Consider the following 19,836-nt stretch of genomic DNA (forward strand, 5'->3'; position numbering starts at 1 on the left):
ACCATTTAACCTTTAAATTTATCCCCTTTTAACTGAAAGACTGAAAAGTAAGGAATTATATAAACCTTTTCTACATCCCTTTAAGTCTCTTAATTGAAAATTGGTAACAAATTGGCACATATTTTTAACTTTCAAATAACCACAGTATTATTTAATAGGACTTAGATCACAACTTCTTTCTGCTTAACTATTGTTTATGTTGACAAATATTTTATATCTTTAATGCATACTTAATTAGAACACTGTTTTACTTAAAGGGGTGATAAACTATCATCAAAATTTAATTTTTTACATAATTGAGCAAAATAATTTGTGCCAGATGGAATAAATAAAGCAATTCAAGTTATGATTAGAAATGAATCATATGTGATACCTTTTCAGAGCATTGAATCATAGTAAATAAAACCAAAAAATGTACAGCCTCTCCTAAAATAGAAGTTTATTGATATGAGTTTCTCCTTTTAACAGCATTTTTTTTTTTTGAGCTAAAAAATGTGTACTCTTCTTTTTTTTTGGTTTCCCCATGATGGATATACTGCCAATAAATATAAAGCAGCTGGTCCTATACTATTATGTACAACATTTATATTACAAATAATTGATAGTTTTAAAAATCAGTTAAATTAAATTAAAAGTATATAGAAGCAAGAACCCATTGTAAACCATAGTGTGAATGAAAAACACCATAGATAACAAAAATTAATCAAGGAAGCATTTTCTTAACCTTTTATGTTTATTTTAAAAAGTTTATTGACAGTTTAATTAAATAGGTAACCACATAGTCTCTCAGTCACCTACAATTTTAATTCACCAAGTGAACAAATCTGTGAAAGTGACTTTGATTTTGCTTTCCCAAAGTAGAACTCTAAATTTAGAAAAAAAACAAAGTACACATTTTAGAATGTCTATTACATGCAAAAACATCTTTGGGATTTCCCCAAGAGCTTCCGAAAAATCACAAATATGTGTTTCTTTTTTCTTCAGAATAAAGAGAGATGTTAGAAAAAATTAGGTTTGTCTCTGTGGACATTACATTATAGTGGAAAAGTTTTTACTCGTTCTGGGAAAGAACATGTAGTTGTGTGAAATCAAAACATTTTAAATAAAATTTCAAAATAAATGTGCATGTATTCAAATGAAATTTTTATCTTGGTTTATTAGGATATGAGCTGGAATTTTTACATATCTAATTCTTATTTTTGAGTAAAGACCTAATATAAAGATCTTTTTTAAATGAATAAAATAAGCAATCATATTGAGGAATATTGCTCAGGGCAAGAAAAATGTTTAAATCAATTGTTTTAGCACTGACGATTCAAGAGTACTGGAAACAAAAATTAGTCATATTATGAAGTCTGAGAAAATCACAGAAAAATATAAAAGTATCAAAAATAGGCTACCTTTTATGGTATTGAACTGACTGCATTGGTAATTGCTCTTATTACCTTAAAAGACTTTTTTAGGAGGTCCAAGAAAAATCAAAATTTCCTAAACAAACAGGATTGTCATGGAATTATTTGTATCTAACAAGAACTATTTGAAATTCTACTGCTTATGAAGCATTATGAGATACTAATAGTGATAAAAATAATTGTTTAAAGAGGTTAATTGTTCTTATCAAGATTTCATCTTCATCAACGGGACAGAAACAGTTTATCTTGTCATCAATACTAAAGGAGAGAGGACATTTTACTCCAGATGACCATATAAATATGAAATAAAGGGATATATCTGAATAAACAGAGTAAGTCAAATGAGCCATATAGGTTTTAAAATTGCATAGATACTGAATCAATATTATGTGATTTTCAGGTTCCACTTCTTTAAGATACTGTGGAAAATTTTACATTTCTAAGAGGATTTTTTTTCTTTATTGTATATAAGAACTGCTTTTATACAACTGCTCAGTTGTATAATCTCTATGACACATATTTAATTATAGGTGCATTAAATTATATGTTGTCCTATACTTTCAAAGCTGTTCCATATAAGTAGATTCCAGCTTCCTAGATATATTGCAATATTTTGTATCTTTCAAATATTTTGAATCTTGAAAAGCACTATTAATACACTATTTCTAGTGTTATACAATAAATATTATGAAATCAAGTAATTATTATGAAGCTTCTTAAATGGAGATACAAAAGTGTCATTTACATCTTTAATGTCTTTAAAACAACTTCTTGAAAAGTATGTTGGTTTTTCTTATTCCATATGTGATGACTATACAAGCAAGTCTAAAGCAATTTAGAGAAATGTGTAAATATACAAGCAAGTCCAAAGCAATTTAGAGAAATGTGTAAATATACCCATTTTTACAACCAAAATATTATTTTAAAATTAACTATCTGAAATTTCACTCATAGGCAGTAACTTCAGATATGGCTTATTTTATTCAGTGAATATTCTCTCCAAAAGCCCTCCTAGTAGAACAGGAGTACATTTCCCTGCTGGATTGATGTTAGGCTTAACCATGCGACTTTTTGAATGTGACATGAGCAAACGCTTGAAATTTCCTTTCATTATTCAGTTGTCCTCTTGTGCTTCTGCCATCACCATGGTGTAGCTTCTTCCATACAGTTGCTGCCTCCTCGGTCTGGTTTCAAGTGTTACTGGACCCATAACATGGAGTTAAGCACTGCTGCTTGAAGCAGAGCTCCCTATTCAAGGACCACCTGTGTCAGCCAGTTCCAGTTGCGTATGAGATCACTACTGTATGTCACTGAGTTTAGGAATGTTTATTATGTATATTTATTGTGACATTAGATAATGATGTACCTCACTACACTGCTTTATTTTTTTCTCCTTAGCCATTTTCACTGATCCTTATATATGTTGTTATTTTGTCTGTTTTTCTTAATATAAATTTATTTATTTTATTTATTTTTGGCTGCGTTGGGTCTTTGTTGCTGCATGCGGGCTTCTTCTAGTTGCAGACTCTTCGTTACGGTGCCCGTGCTTCTCATTGCAGTGGCTTCTCTTGTTGCGGAGCACGGGCTGTAGGCACGTGGGCTTCAGTAGTTGTGGCGCCCAGGCTTCAGTAGTTGTGGCTCATGGGCTCTAGAGTGCAGGCTCAGTAGTTGTGGCGCACAGGCTTATTTGCTCCACGGCATGTGGGATCTTCCCGGACCAGGGCTCGAACCCGTGTCCCCTGCATTGGCAGGTGGATTCTTAACCATTGCGCCACCAGGGAAGTCCCTATTTTGTCTTTTTTATCATTGATTTTCCTTGCTAGAATGTAAGGTTCATAAAGTCAAGTGTTTTTGTTTGCTTTATTATAATTCTACATGCTCAACACCTGAAAAAGTGCTTGGTGTGTAATACATTCCTGATAAATACTGTTGAATGAAAAAAATATAATTAAGATCCTAACTTTAGTATGCTTAAATTCATAAAATCATAAGTTTAGATCCATCTTTTCCTCTTTACACATCAGGACACTAAAGCTTGGGTAATTTAAATGAGTTGACCAATGTCCTAGGATTAGACCCAGCAAATTCACTAAAATCTAAGAATAGCTCGTAATACTATGACATTTAAACATTATTTTAGTAAAGCCCAATATATAAAAAACTAGTTTACATCATCACAAACTGTGAGCTGGCTTAAGTCCATGGATAGGTATCAACAATCCATGGACAGTATGAAGAAAAGCTGTCCTTGCCTTTGCTCCACTGAAGTTAGATAATGAAATTTGAGGATTTAAGGATTTATGGCCACAGAGGTCTGGCTGATTGGATTCAAGTTGTTGGACTGGTCTTTTTCAAGAATTAAGTACCTTAACTTTGGATGGTCATGCTATTCTGGACTATGGTGTCAGGTAATAAGTCCAGCAAGGTAAACCTACTGGCACCACATCCTAAGGAGGGGGAGGAAGGTGGGAGAGCCCTGTTATGGACTGAATGTTTGTGCCTCCACAAAATTCACATGTTGCAGTGTGATGGTATTAGGAGTTGTGGCTTTGGAGAGGGGATCAGGATTAGATGAGGTCATAGGGAGGAGCTACCATGAATGGGATCAGTGCCCTTAGGACTCAGGAGAGAGCTTTTTCCTCTGCTCTACTCTCCATCATATGAGAATAGAAGTAGAAGACAGCAGTCTGTAACTGGAAAAGGTCCTCACCAGAACCCAAACATGCTGGTTCGCTGATCTCAGACTTCCAGTCTCCAGAACTGTGAGAAATTAATTTCTGTTTTTTTATAAGTCACCAGTCTATGGTATTTTATTATAGCAGCCCAAGCAGACTAAGACAGACTGTAAGCAGTCTGTCACAAGGTCTTAGCACAGTTTTCAGGATCTTCAAGAAGACACAACTGGGCTTCCCTGGTGGTGCCTTGGTTGAGAGTCCGCCTGCCAATGCAGGGGACATGGGTTCGTGCCCCAGTCTGGGAAGATCCCACATGCCGCGGAGCGACTAGGCCCGTGAGCCATGGCCGCTGAGCCTGCGCGTTCAGAGCCTGTACTCCGCAATGGGAGAGGCCACAACAATGAGAGGCCCGCGTACCGCAAAAAAAAAAAAAAAAAAAAAAAAAGACACAACTCAGTGATGTCAATAAAGGCTTGATATGATGTGATCGCAATGTGCAGCCTCACCCTGTGAAGTTCTGCATTAGTTCCATCTGTGAGGTGGTCTTCTCCGTCCAATACAGAAAGCTCATTCCTATGAATGAATTTTTGTATCTCCTCCAAATTGATATGTTGATCCCTAATTCTCAGTGTGATGGTATTTGGAGGTGGGGCCTTTGGAAGTAATTAATTTTAGATGAAGTCATGAGAGTAAAATCCCCAACATGGGATTAATGTCCTTAGTGAAAGACAAAGAGAGAGGAGGTGTATCTCCTGCGAGCATGCACCAAGGAAAGCCCATGTGAAGACATACCAGCAAAAGAGCGCTCACCAGGGACCTGACAATTCTGGCATCCTGATCTTGGCCTTCCAGCCTCCAGAACCATGAGAAATAAATGGTTCTGTGAAAGCCTCCCAGTCTAAGATATTTAGTTACAGCTGCCCAAGCTAGGACATTCACTGTACTAGTGGGAACTGAGATCACTGCGAAAGGTCTTCATTCCAGAGGAAGGGCAGAAAGCTGTGGCAAATTGGATATAGAGACTGATATTTCTGGACAATTAGGTTAAGCAGGTGCCAAGACATAGTGATAAATCCAGTAGTTAAACACAATGACTATTTCATTTGTTTGTCTGATATTGGTTCATTTCTAAGATTTATCCTCTTAAGGGTTAGATATTTCCTAAAATTCCTTAACAACTTTTCATCATCATAATCTCTGAAGTACATTTTCACAAAATTTAATCTGAATCAGATTATATCTGTCAGAGACAGACAAAATGTGATAAAACTAGAGTAAGTTGGGCTTCCCTGGTGGCGCAGTGGTTGAGAGTCCGCCTGCTGATGCAGGGGACACGGGTTCCTGCCCCGGTCCAGGAAGACCCCACATGCCGCGGAGCGGCTGGGCCTGTGAGACATGGCTGCTGAGCCTGTGCGTCTGGAGCCTGTGCTCTGCAACGGGAAAGGCCACAGCAGTGAGAGGCCCGTGTAATGCAGAAAAAAAAAAAAACAAAAAAAAAACTAAAGTAAGTTATAGTATCTGTACACATGAAGAATGTGATATTTCAAATTTCCCAAGGAGGTCCATGTAAAGTCTGGGTTAAAATAATACAGGTGAGTGGTAAAAGATTTTTTCACCTTTCTCTTTTAATGATCTATTCTTATCTTCTGGATATAGACATAGACTTTATATTTCTTTCAGATGTTCCTTGAAATTATCATGAAGGGTATAAAATCTAAATAATTGCTGACATTAGAACCAATTTACTTCTGCAAATAAGCCATCTTCTTTAAAGTCTGAACAATTTAAATGTATTATGGTGAGTGTATAGGGTATGTTCATAAGACAAGAATTTAATCACAGGTATAAAATGTTTGTCTGCTATGAACAAGGAGTTTTCCTAAGTGTTACTGAGATACTCTCTTTAAATGTTAAAACTATGGTCACATCTTACCTACCTCATCCTGTACATGTAGCAGAGCATGCTACTGGAATTAGTTATTTTGAAAGACTGCAAAACTTGAGGAAATAATTGTGCAATAAAACAAAGTTTTATTAATTATATGGAATACATGTTAAGTATAGAAGTAACATGAATATGTGTCATAAAGTTAATTAATATCTCTATATCCTTAAGAGGTTTCTGATATTGCTAACAACTTTTATACGGGAGAAAATTCATTTGAATATTGCTATTATCTCTAACAAGAAATAAAAGCAGGTGCAGAGAGCTCAATGAGAAAAAAATGCAAATGAAAAATTCAATATTTCTTAGCAGGCATTTTTACCATGTAAGTCTTAAATTAATCACATAAAATAATTAAGTCTAATTAATAGGTAATAAGTAATGAGTACCTACTCACAAAATTTGATTCTAATTGCCATCAAATGTACTATGTAATTGGTGCTTATTGCATTCAACTACATATCACATGCTTGTTATCTCCTTTGTTTTATAAATTGGAACTTTAGTTCAACTCATGCTTCTTAGAAAGGGTAATGCCTTTGGAATGTTGAAAATGAACTGGCAGGATGCCAAGGATCTGCTTAAACTGAAATACAAAAGAGGTTTTGAACAAAAAAAAAGAGATAATCTCCTAAGCACCTTAAGTTTAGTGGTACTATAATAAATGTGGTTGGTATCAAATTATAAATGGCTCAGTTCTTTTCCACTCATTCTTAACAATATTACACTGTAGTTTCTTGAATCACATAGTAAAGAATGGTAAATGTTTTGTGACACTGTATAATTTCTTTGTAATGCTCATAATTTCTGTACTGTTTTGAATCAAAGATGGAAAATAAAAACATTCTTACTATTTCTAACATACAAATATTTATTTACATCAATATCTTTTCAAGGTATTACATGCCATTGCATTAAATTATTACTACTATAAATTTGTCACTAAATAAAATATCCTATTTTATAACAACACAGGCTTTAATTATCAAGAAATAAGCTGATTTGATAAGCTAAGTATTTATCATGGTTGTTATGCTGCCCTATCCAACCAAAATTTCTACTAGTCTTCATATGAGAAGATAATAAGATTTACAAATAGTAGCACTGCAGGCATAAAAAAGTGTTCCAACCTTCATAATACAATGACACTAACAAGGAAGTTACTTGCAAGTGAAAGAGAAGAACAGGCTAAATTTTAAATTACAACCATGTTCACATGTTCCAAATGATTAATTCCATACTCAAAAATAATAATAACTATAGACAAAAGATAACATAATGGCATTTACTTTGCTCCTACCACATGAATAAAATCTGAATCTTAGCTATTAATGATATTAAGATGAATAATTATTTTATTTTCTACTTAAGTATAAATTTATCTTTTACTAGAATATTTATATAACATAAATAAATTTTCATCATAATATTCATCCACTTTAAGCATTTTTTACATGATTCAGTTTTAATAAATTATCGTTAAGTACCTAGAAGGTAATAATCTCATTACCTACAATAGAGTAGAGGTTGGGCACATATATGGGCAAACTTGTATCTTGCTAAATGTAGCATAAAGTTTGAAAAGTGAGCTGGGCTCCCAGCAGCGTTCTGGAATTCATCAGTAAATTTGATTGTGAAAAATGGAGCATCTTGAGTAAGGCATATGAAGCAATACTGTAAGAGTCTGGGTTAATCAAAGAGGAAGCTACACTGTCAGAGATTTTCAAGTAATTTGTAACAGATATTTAAAAGAGATTCATCATGGGGAGAAAACAAGAGGCCATAGCTTAAATACAGGATTCATGTATAGGTTAAATCCACAAGAGAAACTCCTTTCATTTAAAGATTGAAAAAACAAAAAAGGAAACATGTCAATAGAATGCACGAATAAAGTTTGATAGTGTGTTTATTAATCTTAAAATATAAAACATTTTCCTTTGCTTCACATGAAATTCAGCCTATATCAGGAGAATTATTCCCTTTATAGGTAAAGGATACTATTAAAATTCTGAACCTCTAAACTCTAAAACTCAGCTAAAGCCATCCTATCTCTCTATTTATTTATTTTTAATTTATTATTATTAATTTTTTTTGCCACGTTGCAGGGCTTGCAGGATCTCAGTTCCCTGACCAGGACCGAACCCAGGCCACGGGGAATCTTAGCCACTAGACCTCTAGGGAAATCCCCTATCTCTCAATTTAAAATTTGAAATGGTTCACATATGAAGAACTTACTATACTTTCTAGGTAGATTAAGTGTGGGTATAGATAAAAATGTCAAATTAAATAAAATTGACTGCACAGAAGATTTATATACAGCAGGAGAAAAAAGAAGCTCAACTTCTTACTTTTCAGGACTTTGCAATTGAACAATCTTTTGATCAGGGTAATGGTTTCTTTAAGGATGTATGATTATGAAAAATAAATATAAAATTTGAAAAGAAAATGAAGGGAGGAAATAAATTAAAAATTGCTGAAAACTGAAACTAAGACATTCATACTCTTGTTTCCAGGAACTAGGGAAACCAAAAATTCTTATGACAAAGTTTTCTTAAAAGCAGAATATATATACACCTTTCTGTTTCCATAATGGCAGGACAAGCCTGTGATAGCCCAACTCCCCTACTGGTAATAATTAAAAGGACTAGAAATAGCACAAATCAAGCAAAACAATAACAACAACAACACTCTCCTAAGGCTTCTGGAAAGTAAACAAAATCAGGGATTGTGGAGGGGAATGAAAACTAGTTTCTTTTTTTTTTTTTTCACCCTCATTGCTTTGTCTAGAGGGCAGGTACTAGACAAGGAGCGTCAAAGTGATTCTGGACCTAAAACACATCCAGAAATATAGAGGGTATGCTGGAAAGAAGCCAATACAGGTTGAATACTGTGGGGGTAATCCCAGACAGGAGTCAGAGAAGGAGACGCCATAATTTTGTAAATAAAACCACAGAAATCTCAGCCTAAAGTCTGAGCTTGGCATGCATAGAGCAGATACAAAACTGTATAGCAAAGGCATTAAGAAATCAACTGTGAGATGTGGATCCCGGATTACAGGAGGCAACACAGAACTTAGAGGTGATTATCTACTTAAAAATACATTTTTCCCATATGGTTGTCAAGACGCAGAGTCTGCACAACATAATATTTACAGTGTCCAGGACACGATGAAATATTCCTCAACATTCAACAAACCAGGAGAATATGACCAATTCTAAAGGGAAAAGACAATTAACATATGCACATCCCAAGATGATTCAGATGTTGAATCTACCAGATAGAGATTTTAGAGCAGCTAATTTAACTTTGTTACATGAGGTAAAGAAAAAACACATATAGAATTAATGAATATATAAGAAATCTCAGCACAGAAACAAAAAATATAAAACAGAACAAAATAAGAAATTTAGAGCTAAAAAAATAATATCTTAAATAGAACAGAAACCTCACTGGATGGACTCAGTAGCAGAAAAGAGATGATGCAGTAAAAAATCCGTCAACTTGAAAAGAAAACAACAGAAATCATCTAATCTGAAGAACAATGAGAAATAAGATATATAAAACTGAACAGTGTCTCAGAGATCTTTGAGCCAAAACATCTAATGTGTGTAAGTAAAGTCCTAGAGATGAAAAAGAGATTAGGACAGGACAGATGTTTGAAGACATATGATAAAAAACTGCCAAACATACTGACAAATATAAATTTACAGATTCAAGAACTTCAGTATACCTCAAACAGGATAAACCCAAAGAAAACCATACCTGGGCATATCCTAGTCAAAGTTATGAATAACAAAGATGAATAAAATAACTTGAAAGCAGCTTTAGAAAAATGACACATGGGCTTCCCTGGAAGCGCAGTGGTTAGGAATCCACCTGCCAGTGCAGGGGACATGGGTTCGAACCCTGGTCCTGGAAGATCCCACATGCCACGGAGCAGCTAAGCCCATGCACCACAACTGCTGAGCCTGTGCTCTAGAGCCTGCGAGCCACAACTACTGAGCCCGCGGGCCACAACTACTGAAGCCCATGTGCCTAGAGCCCATGCTCCGCAACAAGAGAAGCCACAACGAGAAGCCCGCGCACCGCAACGAAGAGTGGCCCCTGCTCGCCGCAGCTAGAGAAAGCCCGCACGCAGCAACAAAAACCCAACACAGCCAAAAATAAATAAATTTAAAAAGAAAAATTAAAAATTAAAAAAAAAGACACATGGCATACAAGGGATAAACAATTCAAATTACCACGGATTTATCATCAGAAACCAAGGAGGCTAGAAGACAGTGGAGCCATATCTTTAAAGAAATGACAACCCAGAATTCTTCCCAGGGGAAAAAAAAAATCATCAGGAATAACAGAGAGGCCATTTTCAGATGAAAATTAAAAAAAACAATAATAGACTCTATCCCTAACAAATAGGACCTACAATAAATGGGGAAGGAATTTCTTCAGACTGGAGGACAATAATATCAGAGGAAAATCTGAATCTTTAAGGATGGAGGAAGAGTAAAAGGAAATGGTAAAGAGATGAGTAAATAACATTTTTTTTTCCTCTTCAGTTCCTTAATATATCTATAACTCTTAAAACAAAAATCATCATAATTTCTGGTGAGATTCTCAATTAATATGAATGCAGATATAATACATATGATATTAATAATAAAAAAAGATCAGTGTGGAGCACTTGTAAAGGAACCTATATGGTTGTCAGGTTTCTACATTTAATGTAAAGTGTCAGATAATTAACTCTGAGAGAACATGAACAGCTATTGAACGTTAAGTACATCGAGTCAGAGATTAGCGCAGAAAATGAATAATTCATGAGGAAGACATATGGAGAGAGAGAATGGGAGAGAGAATAATGATCCCCCAGTGATATTCATATCATAATCTCCAGACCTTTTGAGCATGTTACTTCACATGGGAAAAAAGAGCTTTGCAACTGTGATGTAAAGGATGTTGAGTTGAGAGAATTATCCTGGATTACCCAATGTGGGTCCAATGTAATTGCAGGGAAGTCAAATATAGAGAAGATGTGAGGAAGGAAGCAGAGTCAAAGTGATACGATGCGAGAAAGACTCAATCTGCCAAAGCTGGCTTTGAAGTTGGAAGGAGACTGCAAGCCAAGGAAGGTGGGCAGATTCTAGAAATGGAAAAGACAAGAAAAGGGAATCTCCTGTAGGGCTTCCATAAAGAAACACAACCCTACGGACACTTGATTTTATCCCGGTGAGAATTATTTCCAACCTCTGACCTCAAGAGCTTAAAATAATATATTGTGTTGTTTACAGCAATAAAATTCTTGGTCATTAGTTATAGCGACAATAGGAAACTAAGAGAAGATAGCTATAAATGTGTACTGTGTCACTGAGCCTCAAAATATATGATGCAAAAATCAACAGGATTACAGAGAGAGAAAAAAGTTCACAATCATGGTGGAGGATTTTAACAATCATCACTCTAATAGAACAAAACAAATTCAGTAAAGACACAGAAGATTAAAGAACACTAACACCCACCTTGATCTAATGTATATTTATAGAGCACAATATCTGCAGAATATATATGTTTTTCAAGTACACATTATGTATTCACTAGGTAGATCATATGCTGGGACATAAACCTCAATAAATATGAAAACATCAAAATCATATAGAGTGTATTTTCTAAGCACAACTGTATTAAATTAGAAATAAGTCACAGCAAAATATCTATGAAAACAATAAATATCTGGAAGCTAAACATATCTTCATAAATAACTATTGACCAGTGATGAAATCACAAAGAAATGTAGAAAATATTTTCAACTGAAAGCCAAGAGAAAGACAACATATCATTATTTGTGGCATGCAGTTAAAATGCTTAGAGAGAAATTCCAGAAAAAGCTGAATAAACCAATATGCAAGACTTTAACAGCAAAGGAGGAGTGCATCTGTGATCAAAAAACAACTTATAGTTTGTTAGCAATCAGCCCTTGAAAAATAGAGTATCCTAAGTACTGTATTTTAAACACTATACAATAACTTATGAGGATGTAAAATAATTCAACAAAACAACTTGAAATGAGAAATGAAATTCTCACTACATATGTGAAACACAGGACCATTAATATGAGGAATAAACAGATAAAAATCTAAGGTGATGTTGATCAATTACTTATAACTAATATAATTCAGTTTACATTGTGTTTTGGGTTAAACGCTGTGTAATAAAAGGTCACAATTTTCAGGATAAGCAACATTAAGACCATTAAACATATAGCACTGTGAAATCTCCCATAACCGCCACTAGATGTCTCTAATAACTGACTTTGGCTGCATTCCTTCTAAAGTTATGCATTACATACTACAAAGTGAACTACTGTATTTTGATTTTCCCACGAAAATTCATGTTTTTCAAAGCAGAAAAGTTGTTTTAATAAACATACAAAATGAAAATAACTTACATTCAATATCAAGGTACATGCTTTTCTGGTGCCCTCCGATTCTACTTGCAGCTTCACAGTCATATCTCCCTGAATCTGACAACTTCACATCTTTAATATGCAGTGATGAGCTTCTGTGTTGCCCTCTGACTTCGATACGTCCATCTGGGCTCTGTTTACATTGATTCAGGAAAAATAAAGATTTTATGCGTATTTTGTGTAAAATGATGATGAAACATATTGCATTTATCATAGACACAATAAATGAAAATAAACTCTTACCTGTATTCATTTTTTATTTCAAAAAAGCAGTGTTTATTTATACTTTACTATTTTTAGCTAATCCATTTTACCAGCCCACTTGCTTACAGGGACACTGACTTGTAAGTAGTAAAAACTTAAACATAAGTTTTATCAACCTCTTTTATTTATTATGCTTTTTGCTTTTTATAAAGCTAGTATGTTCTTCTCGGAAGGATTTTGTTGTCTTTCAATTGTGTTCTTTACAAACATAGCAAAATGACAATAATGCCTATTCAATTCTGGCTAAAACCTACCAGTGAAAATGATATTCCTGCTGTATTTTAGTTTTCTATTTCACTAAATAAGGAGAATGTATCAAGATGTATGACAATTAAAGATTTTAAGAGGAATTTATAGTTTTCATTTTTGAATGAATGAAACAGCATTGCTCATAAGCATAATTGGTACTATATGCATCATAGATACACTATTAAAGCACAGCATTCTTAGGAAGTCATTGGAAACAATATGGAAATTATTAATCACTTAACTCCACAAATATGACTCAAATCAAGGAATTGCTTATAATCCAATAACATATAGATTATATTTCAAATAAGAATTATTGTGTGCAACATAATTATAGAATTTTCTTAAATCAAATACCTTTATAGCACACATATTTAAAACAAGAATAGTTTATTCATTGAATTTTACTCTGTACTATCAAGAAATATAGTGACCTTTTAGCACTTTATAACTCATCGGAAACATCTGCTCTACCATTATTGAACTGATTCTTTTTAATATTTGAGGTTTTAGTGTTCAACAAAATATTGTATATCATACATTCAATTGAAATATGTATGTTATTATAAACAGTATAATGGTTGTTTAATTTTCTATATGACAGATTTGAACAAATTTCAATACATGTGTGTACTTTGCATTATTAAACTAATGTTTAACTATTTTCCTTTATTAATATTAAAAGACTATCTTAAAGCTCTTTTTCAAACATGTTGATTGGGGCACAATATGGTTACTTTTTTTTGCTTTTTAATTTTATATAGGAATGCAATCATTATACAATCCTATCACTCACTCATAATTCACTATCTGGAAAATGGTCTTCAAAAACAAAGAAATAAACAAAAGCATATCAGGGATGTATTATGCAACTTAGATCAAGATTTCTATGTCAAAAATATGTTCCCCACCTCCCAAGTATTGCTAAAGAAATAGTAAGGTGAAGTTTTCAAGCAGAAGGGCATTCTCTTCTGCCAATTTTTAAGATGTTCAGTTGCCAAACCCATTTACTTAATTGAAAGAAAGCAAAATGTAAGAATCCACAGAAGTTAAAAATCAGAATGAATAAACCCAAAAGCAAAATGGACAATTGTTCTACAAGGTAACTAACTGCTGTTCCATAACTAAATAGGTATTCTTTGGTCCTTATCTCACTGCAACTCTGTTCATCATTAAATCCTATTGAACTATATCCTTCTTTTCTTGTGTGCTGACTTCCCTTGGCTTTCAAGACACTCACATGATCCTGATTTTTCTCCCAGTTTTGGTTGTAGTTTCCTTGGGTTTGGTTTTGGTTACAGCCTCCTTTCTTCCTCGGGGCCTCTGTATTCTGTCCTGGACTCTAGTGTCTTTTCAGTCAATACAATCCACTTAGGCACTCTTATCCCTGCCCACATCTACACTGATGATCTCTAGTCACTCTTTCTCCACCCAGGATCCTTCTTTCCCTGGAGCTACATAACTAGATATATCATATGCAGGGCAAGTCCATTTGACGTATATCTCAAACTAGCATGTGCAGATGAATACATCACGCCTTACCCAGCATCACCTGCCCTCTCCCAGTTGTCTTTCTATGAATGATACTAATTCTTTCCCATGCCCCATGCTATACCATGTCCTCAGTCTTGGATCAGTTGCTGAACATTTATTCATCTATTTATATTCTGAATAATGATAAATCTCAGTTTATCATCTTGCTCGACATTATGATTTCCAATTTTCAGCAACTGTGTTTCCATAGACCTATCTGCTCTCTGCCTCTCCATTTACAGTTTTAGTTGTGCTGCTAAGTTGGAAGGATATTGACAGGCGTCTCTGGATTTCAGAGAGAACAATCACATTCAGGCTGAATGTGACTAAAAAAGACTCCCTGACTCTGCAAAAGCCTTCAACATTATGTTATTTCCTATGTTTCTCTTAGCAAAAAATCATTCCAGCTGCAGAAATTATTTCTTGTGTAACTAAGAATAAGTCTTTTTTTTTTAAAGCAAACTTTTATTTCTCATAACAACTTTATGAAGGTTTCACATCCCTGGACCTCTTACTCTATAATTACAAATAACATTGTATTGCCTCCCAAGTAAAACCCCAATCCATTAGCCTGATGTTTACGGACTTCCATATGGTATTACCTTTCTGTTTAAGCACAGTTTACAATTTGGATACTGTTAATTTGGATTCCATTTAATGTGAATTATTTGTATTGTCATGAATGTCCTGTGCTTTCTAAGCAGTCTTCACACATCTTTCTCAAATCTTTCCCCCTTTATCTCTTCCATATTTACGTGGCAGTATTCTACCATCATTCTTTCAATTTCTTGGCCAGATATCAATTCATACTCAAAATAATCCCTGGTTGACTACTATACATACAGATATAATGTCCCTGTGCTTTTCTTGGGACACATTGCTTTTTCTAGTCTTACGGGAACTTCAGATTTTATCCTGCAGTTTGATATTATAGTTGTACAAATGTGAGAATATTTTTATGGTACTTTGTGTGAAAGTAACCTGGACTAGTACTTAGGACAGAATCATTACATTCTAAAATTTTTATAAAGCAAATTAAGATATAGTGAAATGTACATATAATTGAATAAAGAAAATGTAATCCTTCAGCTATACTTTACTATGGATTAAAAACATGACATTTAATACCTTAATTAGAATGTGGCAAGATACATTAATAATGACGCGAAGCAAATTGTTCCTTCTTTCATTAGGGAAAATATTGTTCTTTTGCACATTAAAAAGTAAACTTACCCACCTTAAAAATCAACAGGTACTTTTGTTATTATGATACGGTTTTTGACTTGTGGAAAACTATCTGTGTGTGTAAAGTTAGCATGCTATTAGTAAAAATGGTTTTATTTAAAAGTTTTTAATAATATGCCTAAAATTAATAGAAATTCCGGAAGACTAGAATTTCTTCTGGAACGTGTGTGATTCACTGAGAAATTGTAAGTCATTTTCAGAGTTGGCATTGGCTTTGTAATAATGTACAATATGCATTGACTAGAAAACCAAAGTCATTTCTCCTCATTTCTGACATTCCAAAGGACATCTTTCTCTTTGTGCTACAAAAAGGCATTACACATATCTGAAAGAAAATTCATTATATCTTGGCTTTGATTCACTACCTACTGAAGATTCACTTAAGACATCTGATATTTGATTGAGACAGGTTAATGGGCATATTAGTTCTCCATCTAGTATTTTCAGTTTCTATCACTGCATTAACATGATTAGAAAGTGTCTGACTGTACATTATTATTCCAGTCCTTTACAGAAGGACTCTCTGAAATTTAACTTGATATTATATCTGCCTTTCTGGAAGGTCAGCTTAAGAACTGCTTGAATAGTATTTCAATATTTTGATAAAATAATTATTTATAGAGTTTATTGTCCTTTCAATAATCCCTTAGTCAAATATCTATGTGATAACTACCATCTTCAGTTTAGTTCAAACATAAATATTTTGTTGTAAACTTTAACTGTTGGGCATTTGAATTTATATAATGTGTCCTGTTTATTTTTGTGGCTTTACCTGACTAGACATTTACTGTCAAATTTGGGATCCAATTGTAGTGCACAACACATCTGAGTTGGAAAGTATTCCTTTCTTTCTTCTTCCTCACACTCTTGTCTTTGAACCTTTTTACAGTCATTGACCCTTTGGCCTTTTGAGAAAATTGTGGATCATGTCACTTAGTTACTCAACATTTTTTTCTGTATATGTGCAATTGTTTCACAATAAGCATCCAGGCACTGGGGATATAAGCTGAGCAAAATACAATAATTTCCGCTCTTCATGGAATTTAAGTTTAACCGAGAAGACAGATATTACTTCTAAGATATAATACAAATAAACTCAAAAATACAATGTAGGATGGAACAGGATGGAAAGCCCAGAGATAAACCCACGCACATATGGACACCTTATCTTTGATAAAGGTGGCAGGAATGTACAGTGGAGAAAGGACAGCCTCTTCAATAAGTGGTGCTGGGAAAACTGGACAGATACATGTAAAAGTATGAGATTAGATCACTCCCTAACACCACACACAAAAATAAGCTCAAAATGGATTAAAGGCCTAAATGTAAGGCCAGAAACTATCAAACTCTTAGAGGAGAACATAGGCAGAACACTCTATGACATAAATCACAGCAAGATCCTTTCTGACCCACCTCCTAGAGAAATGGAAATAAAAACAAAAATAAACAAATGGGACCTAATGAAACTTCAAAGCTTTTGCACAGCAAAGGAAACCATAAACAAGACCAAAAGACAACCCTCAGAATGGGAGAAAATATTTGCAAATGAAGCAACTGACAAAGGATTAATCTCCAAAATTTACAAGCAGCTCATGCAGCTCAATAACAAAAAAACAAACGAACCAATCCAAAAATGGGCAGAAGACCTAAATAGACATTTCTCCAAAGAAGATATACAGACTGCCAACAAACACATGAAAGAATGCTCAACATCATTAATCATTAGAGAAATGCAAATCAAAACTACAATGAGATATCATCTCACACCAGTCAGAATGGTCATCATCAAAAAAATCTAGAAACAATAAATGCTGGAGAGGGTGTGGAGAAAAGGGAACACTCTTGCACTGCTGGTGGGAATGTGAATTGGTTCAGCCACTATGGAGAACAGCATGGAGGTTCCTTAAAAAACTACAAATAGACCTACATATGACCCAGCAATCCCACTACTGGGCATATACCCTGAGAAAATCATAATTCAAAAAGAGTCATGTACCAAAATGTTCATTGCAGCTCTATTTACAATAGCCCGGAGATGGAAACAACCTAAGTGCCCATCATCGGATGAATGGATAAAGAAGATGTGGCACATGTATACAATGGAATATTACTCAGCCATAAAAAGAAATGAAATTGAGCTATTTGTAATGAGGTGGATAGACCTAGAATCTGTCATACAGAGTGAAGTAAGTCAGAAAGAAAAAGACAAATACCATACGCTAACACATATATATGGAATTTAAGAAAAAAAAATGTCATGAAGAACCTGGGGTAAGACAGGAGTAAAGACGCAGACCTACTGGAGAACAGACTTGAGGATATGGGGAGGGGGGAGAGGGAGCTGTGACAGGGCGAGAGAGAGTCATGGACATATATACACTAACAAACGTAAGGTAGATAGCTAGTGGGAAGCAGCCGCATGGCACAGGGAGATCAGCTGGGTGCTTTGTGACCGCCTGGAGGGGTGGGATAGGGAGGGTGGGAGGGAGGGAGACGCAAGAGGGAAGAGATATGGGAACATATGTATAACTGATTCACTTTGTTATAAAGCAGAAACTAACACACCACTGTAAAGCAATTATACCCCAATAAAAATGTTAAAAAAAATACAATGTAGGAACACCACAGTTTCATTTTGGGGGTGTTAATGGAGGGGTGGGTTAGAATCAGAAGTATGTTCCTTGTTAAACCGAAGTGTGGATTGGGATCTGGAAATGGTGAAAGAGGGGCAGTGTTGTAGAGAGAATTCTGGGCATATGCCACCAGAAGGCTTATGAGAGAACTGAGAGAACCCAGTAGGTGCAGAGAAGAGACTGTGAGAACGTGGGCTCTCCTGACATTGGGCAGGCTGATAGAGAACACATGCAGGACCCAAGACACATGCAGACACACAACAAATTTTACCCTTTGACTAAATGTTATTTTTTTCTCATTGTATGATATGCAGTTTTGGGGGAGCGATTCTTTTTATTATATATTATGTTTGAATTATTTTCAATGGCATTAAATCTCTATTGAATGCAAATTAAACAGCTTCAAATACATAGAGGTAGCAGCAAGGCATAACTGCTAAATGTATAAAAAAAGAAAACAGACTCTTTCCAAACATTATTGGCATTAATTTACCCAAACTGACTTCTCAAAATCATGATAAAGTTTCATTACATTCACTAATTTCTGCAAAGAAATTTAAGCAGAAAGATTGTCTTGCTCTTATAAGATTTCTATATTTACTCTTAGTTTTAATGTCTTTTTCCTCTGGGCTTGATCCCACCTTCCTAAGTGTACTCCTATTTTGATGTCATGAAATAAACTTTTGTACAATTACCATTCCTCCTAGCAATGTAAATTGATGAAACAAAGAGTAATATGTCCAATAAAATTTCTTAACTTTTGTAGTTTCTTCACTGGCTCTAGGGCCCTTTTCTCCTCTTTGCACATACAGTCAGTAATTTATTCAACAAATAGGAATTGAATATAGGAATGAATAACTGCTAACACATACAATAGGTGAGAGTTAGATGCATACTAAATATTTTACATTTATTAGTTCATAATACTGCTATGATCCTCTTAATAGTGCTATGAGATTGGGACTAATATCATCCCCATTTTAAAGATGAGCAAAATGAGGCACAGAAACATTAGATAACTTGCCCAGGTCCCACACAGCTTATAAGTGATAACAGTGGGATGCCCAGACTGTCTGGCCCTGGAGTTCATATTCTGAATTACTTTTGCCATATGGCTCACTACCTGGGCCATAACTATGTGGCTGAGTTACATACTGTACCATAGCTATGTGACCAGCACTATGCTGGGTTCTGAGGACAGAAAGATGGATAAGAAAGGCAAAGCCTTTAGTCTCAAAGGTTAAAAGGCTTAGAGGAAAATCATAAATTTCATCTGACATAGATGAAATTAAGGAAGAACACCTAGTACAGTCTACAGAGGTGAGGAACAATTACTTGCAGATATTTCTGCCTGAACAGGGTCCTGAAGGATAAGTAAGGCAGCAGATTGGCTGCGTAATTTGCAGGGCCCACTGAAAAC

General features: G+C 34.6%; 1 protein-coding gene across 1 annotated transcript in view; it reads right to left on the reverse strand.

The window, feature by feature from the left end:
* NCAM2 (neural cell adhesion molecule 2) overlaps window positions 1–19,836 on the reverse strand; it is a 177,888-nt gene that overhangs the window by 85,859 nt on the left and 72,193 nt on the right. The window contains exon 8 of the mRNA XM_022574728.3: window positions 12,475–12,625. Within this exon, the coding sequence (XP_022430436.2) occupies window positions 12,475–12,625 (151 nt within the window). The remainder of the gene's footprint in view (window positions 1–12,474; window positions 12,626–19,836) is intronic.

The sequence above is a fragment of the Delphinapterus leucas genome, chromosome 4, assembly GCF_059928025.1.
Source record: "Delphinapterus leucas isolate spDelLeu-1000000601 "Yukka" chromosome 4, BTC_Dleu_Yukka2, whole genome shotgun sequence".
NCBI lineage: Eukaryota > Metazoa > Chordata > Mammalia > Artiodactyla > Monodontidae > Delphinapterus > Delphinapterus leucas.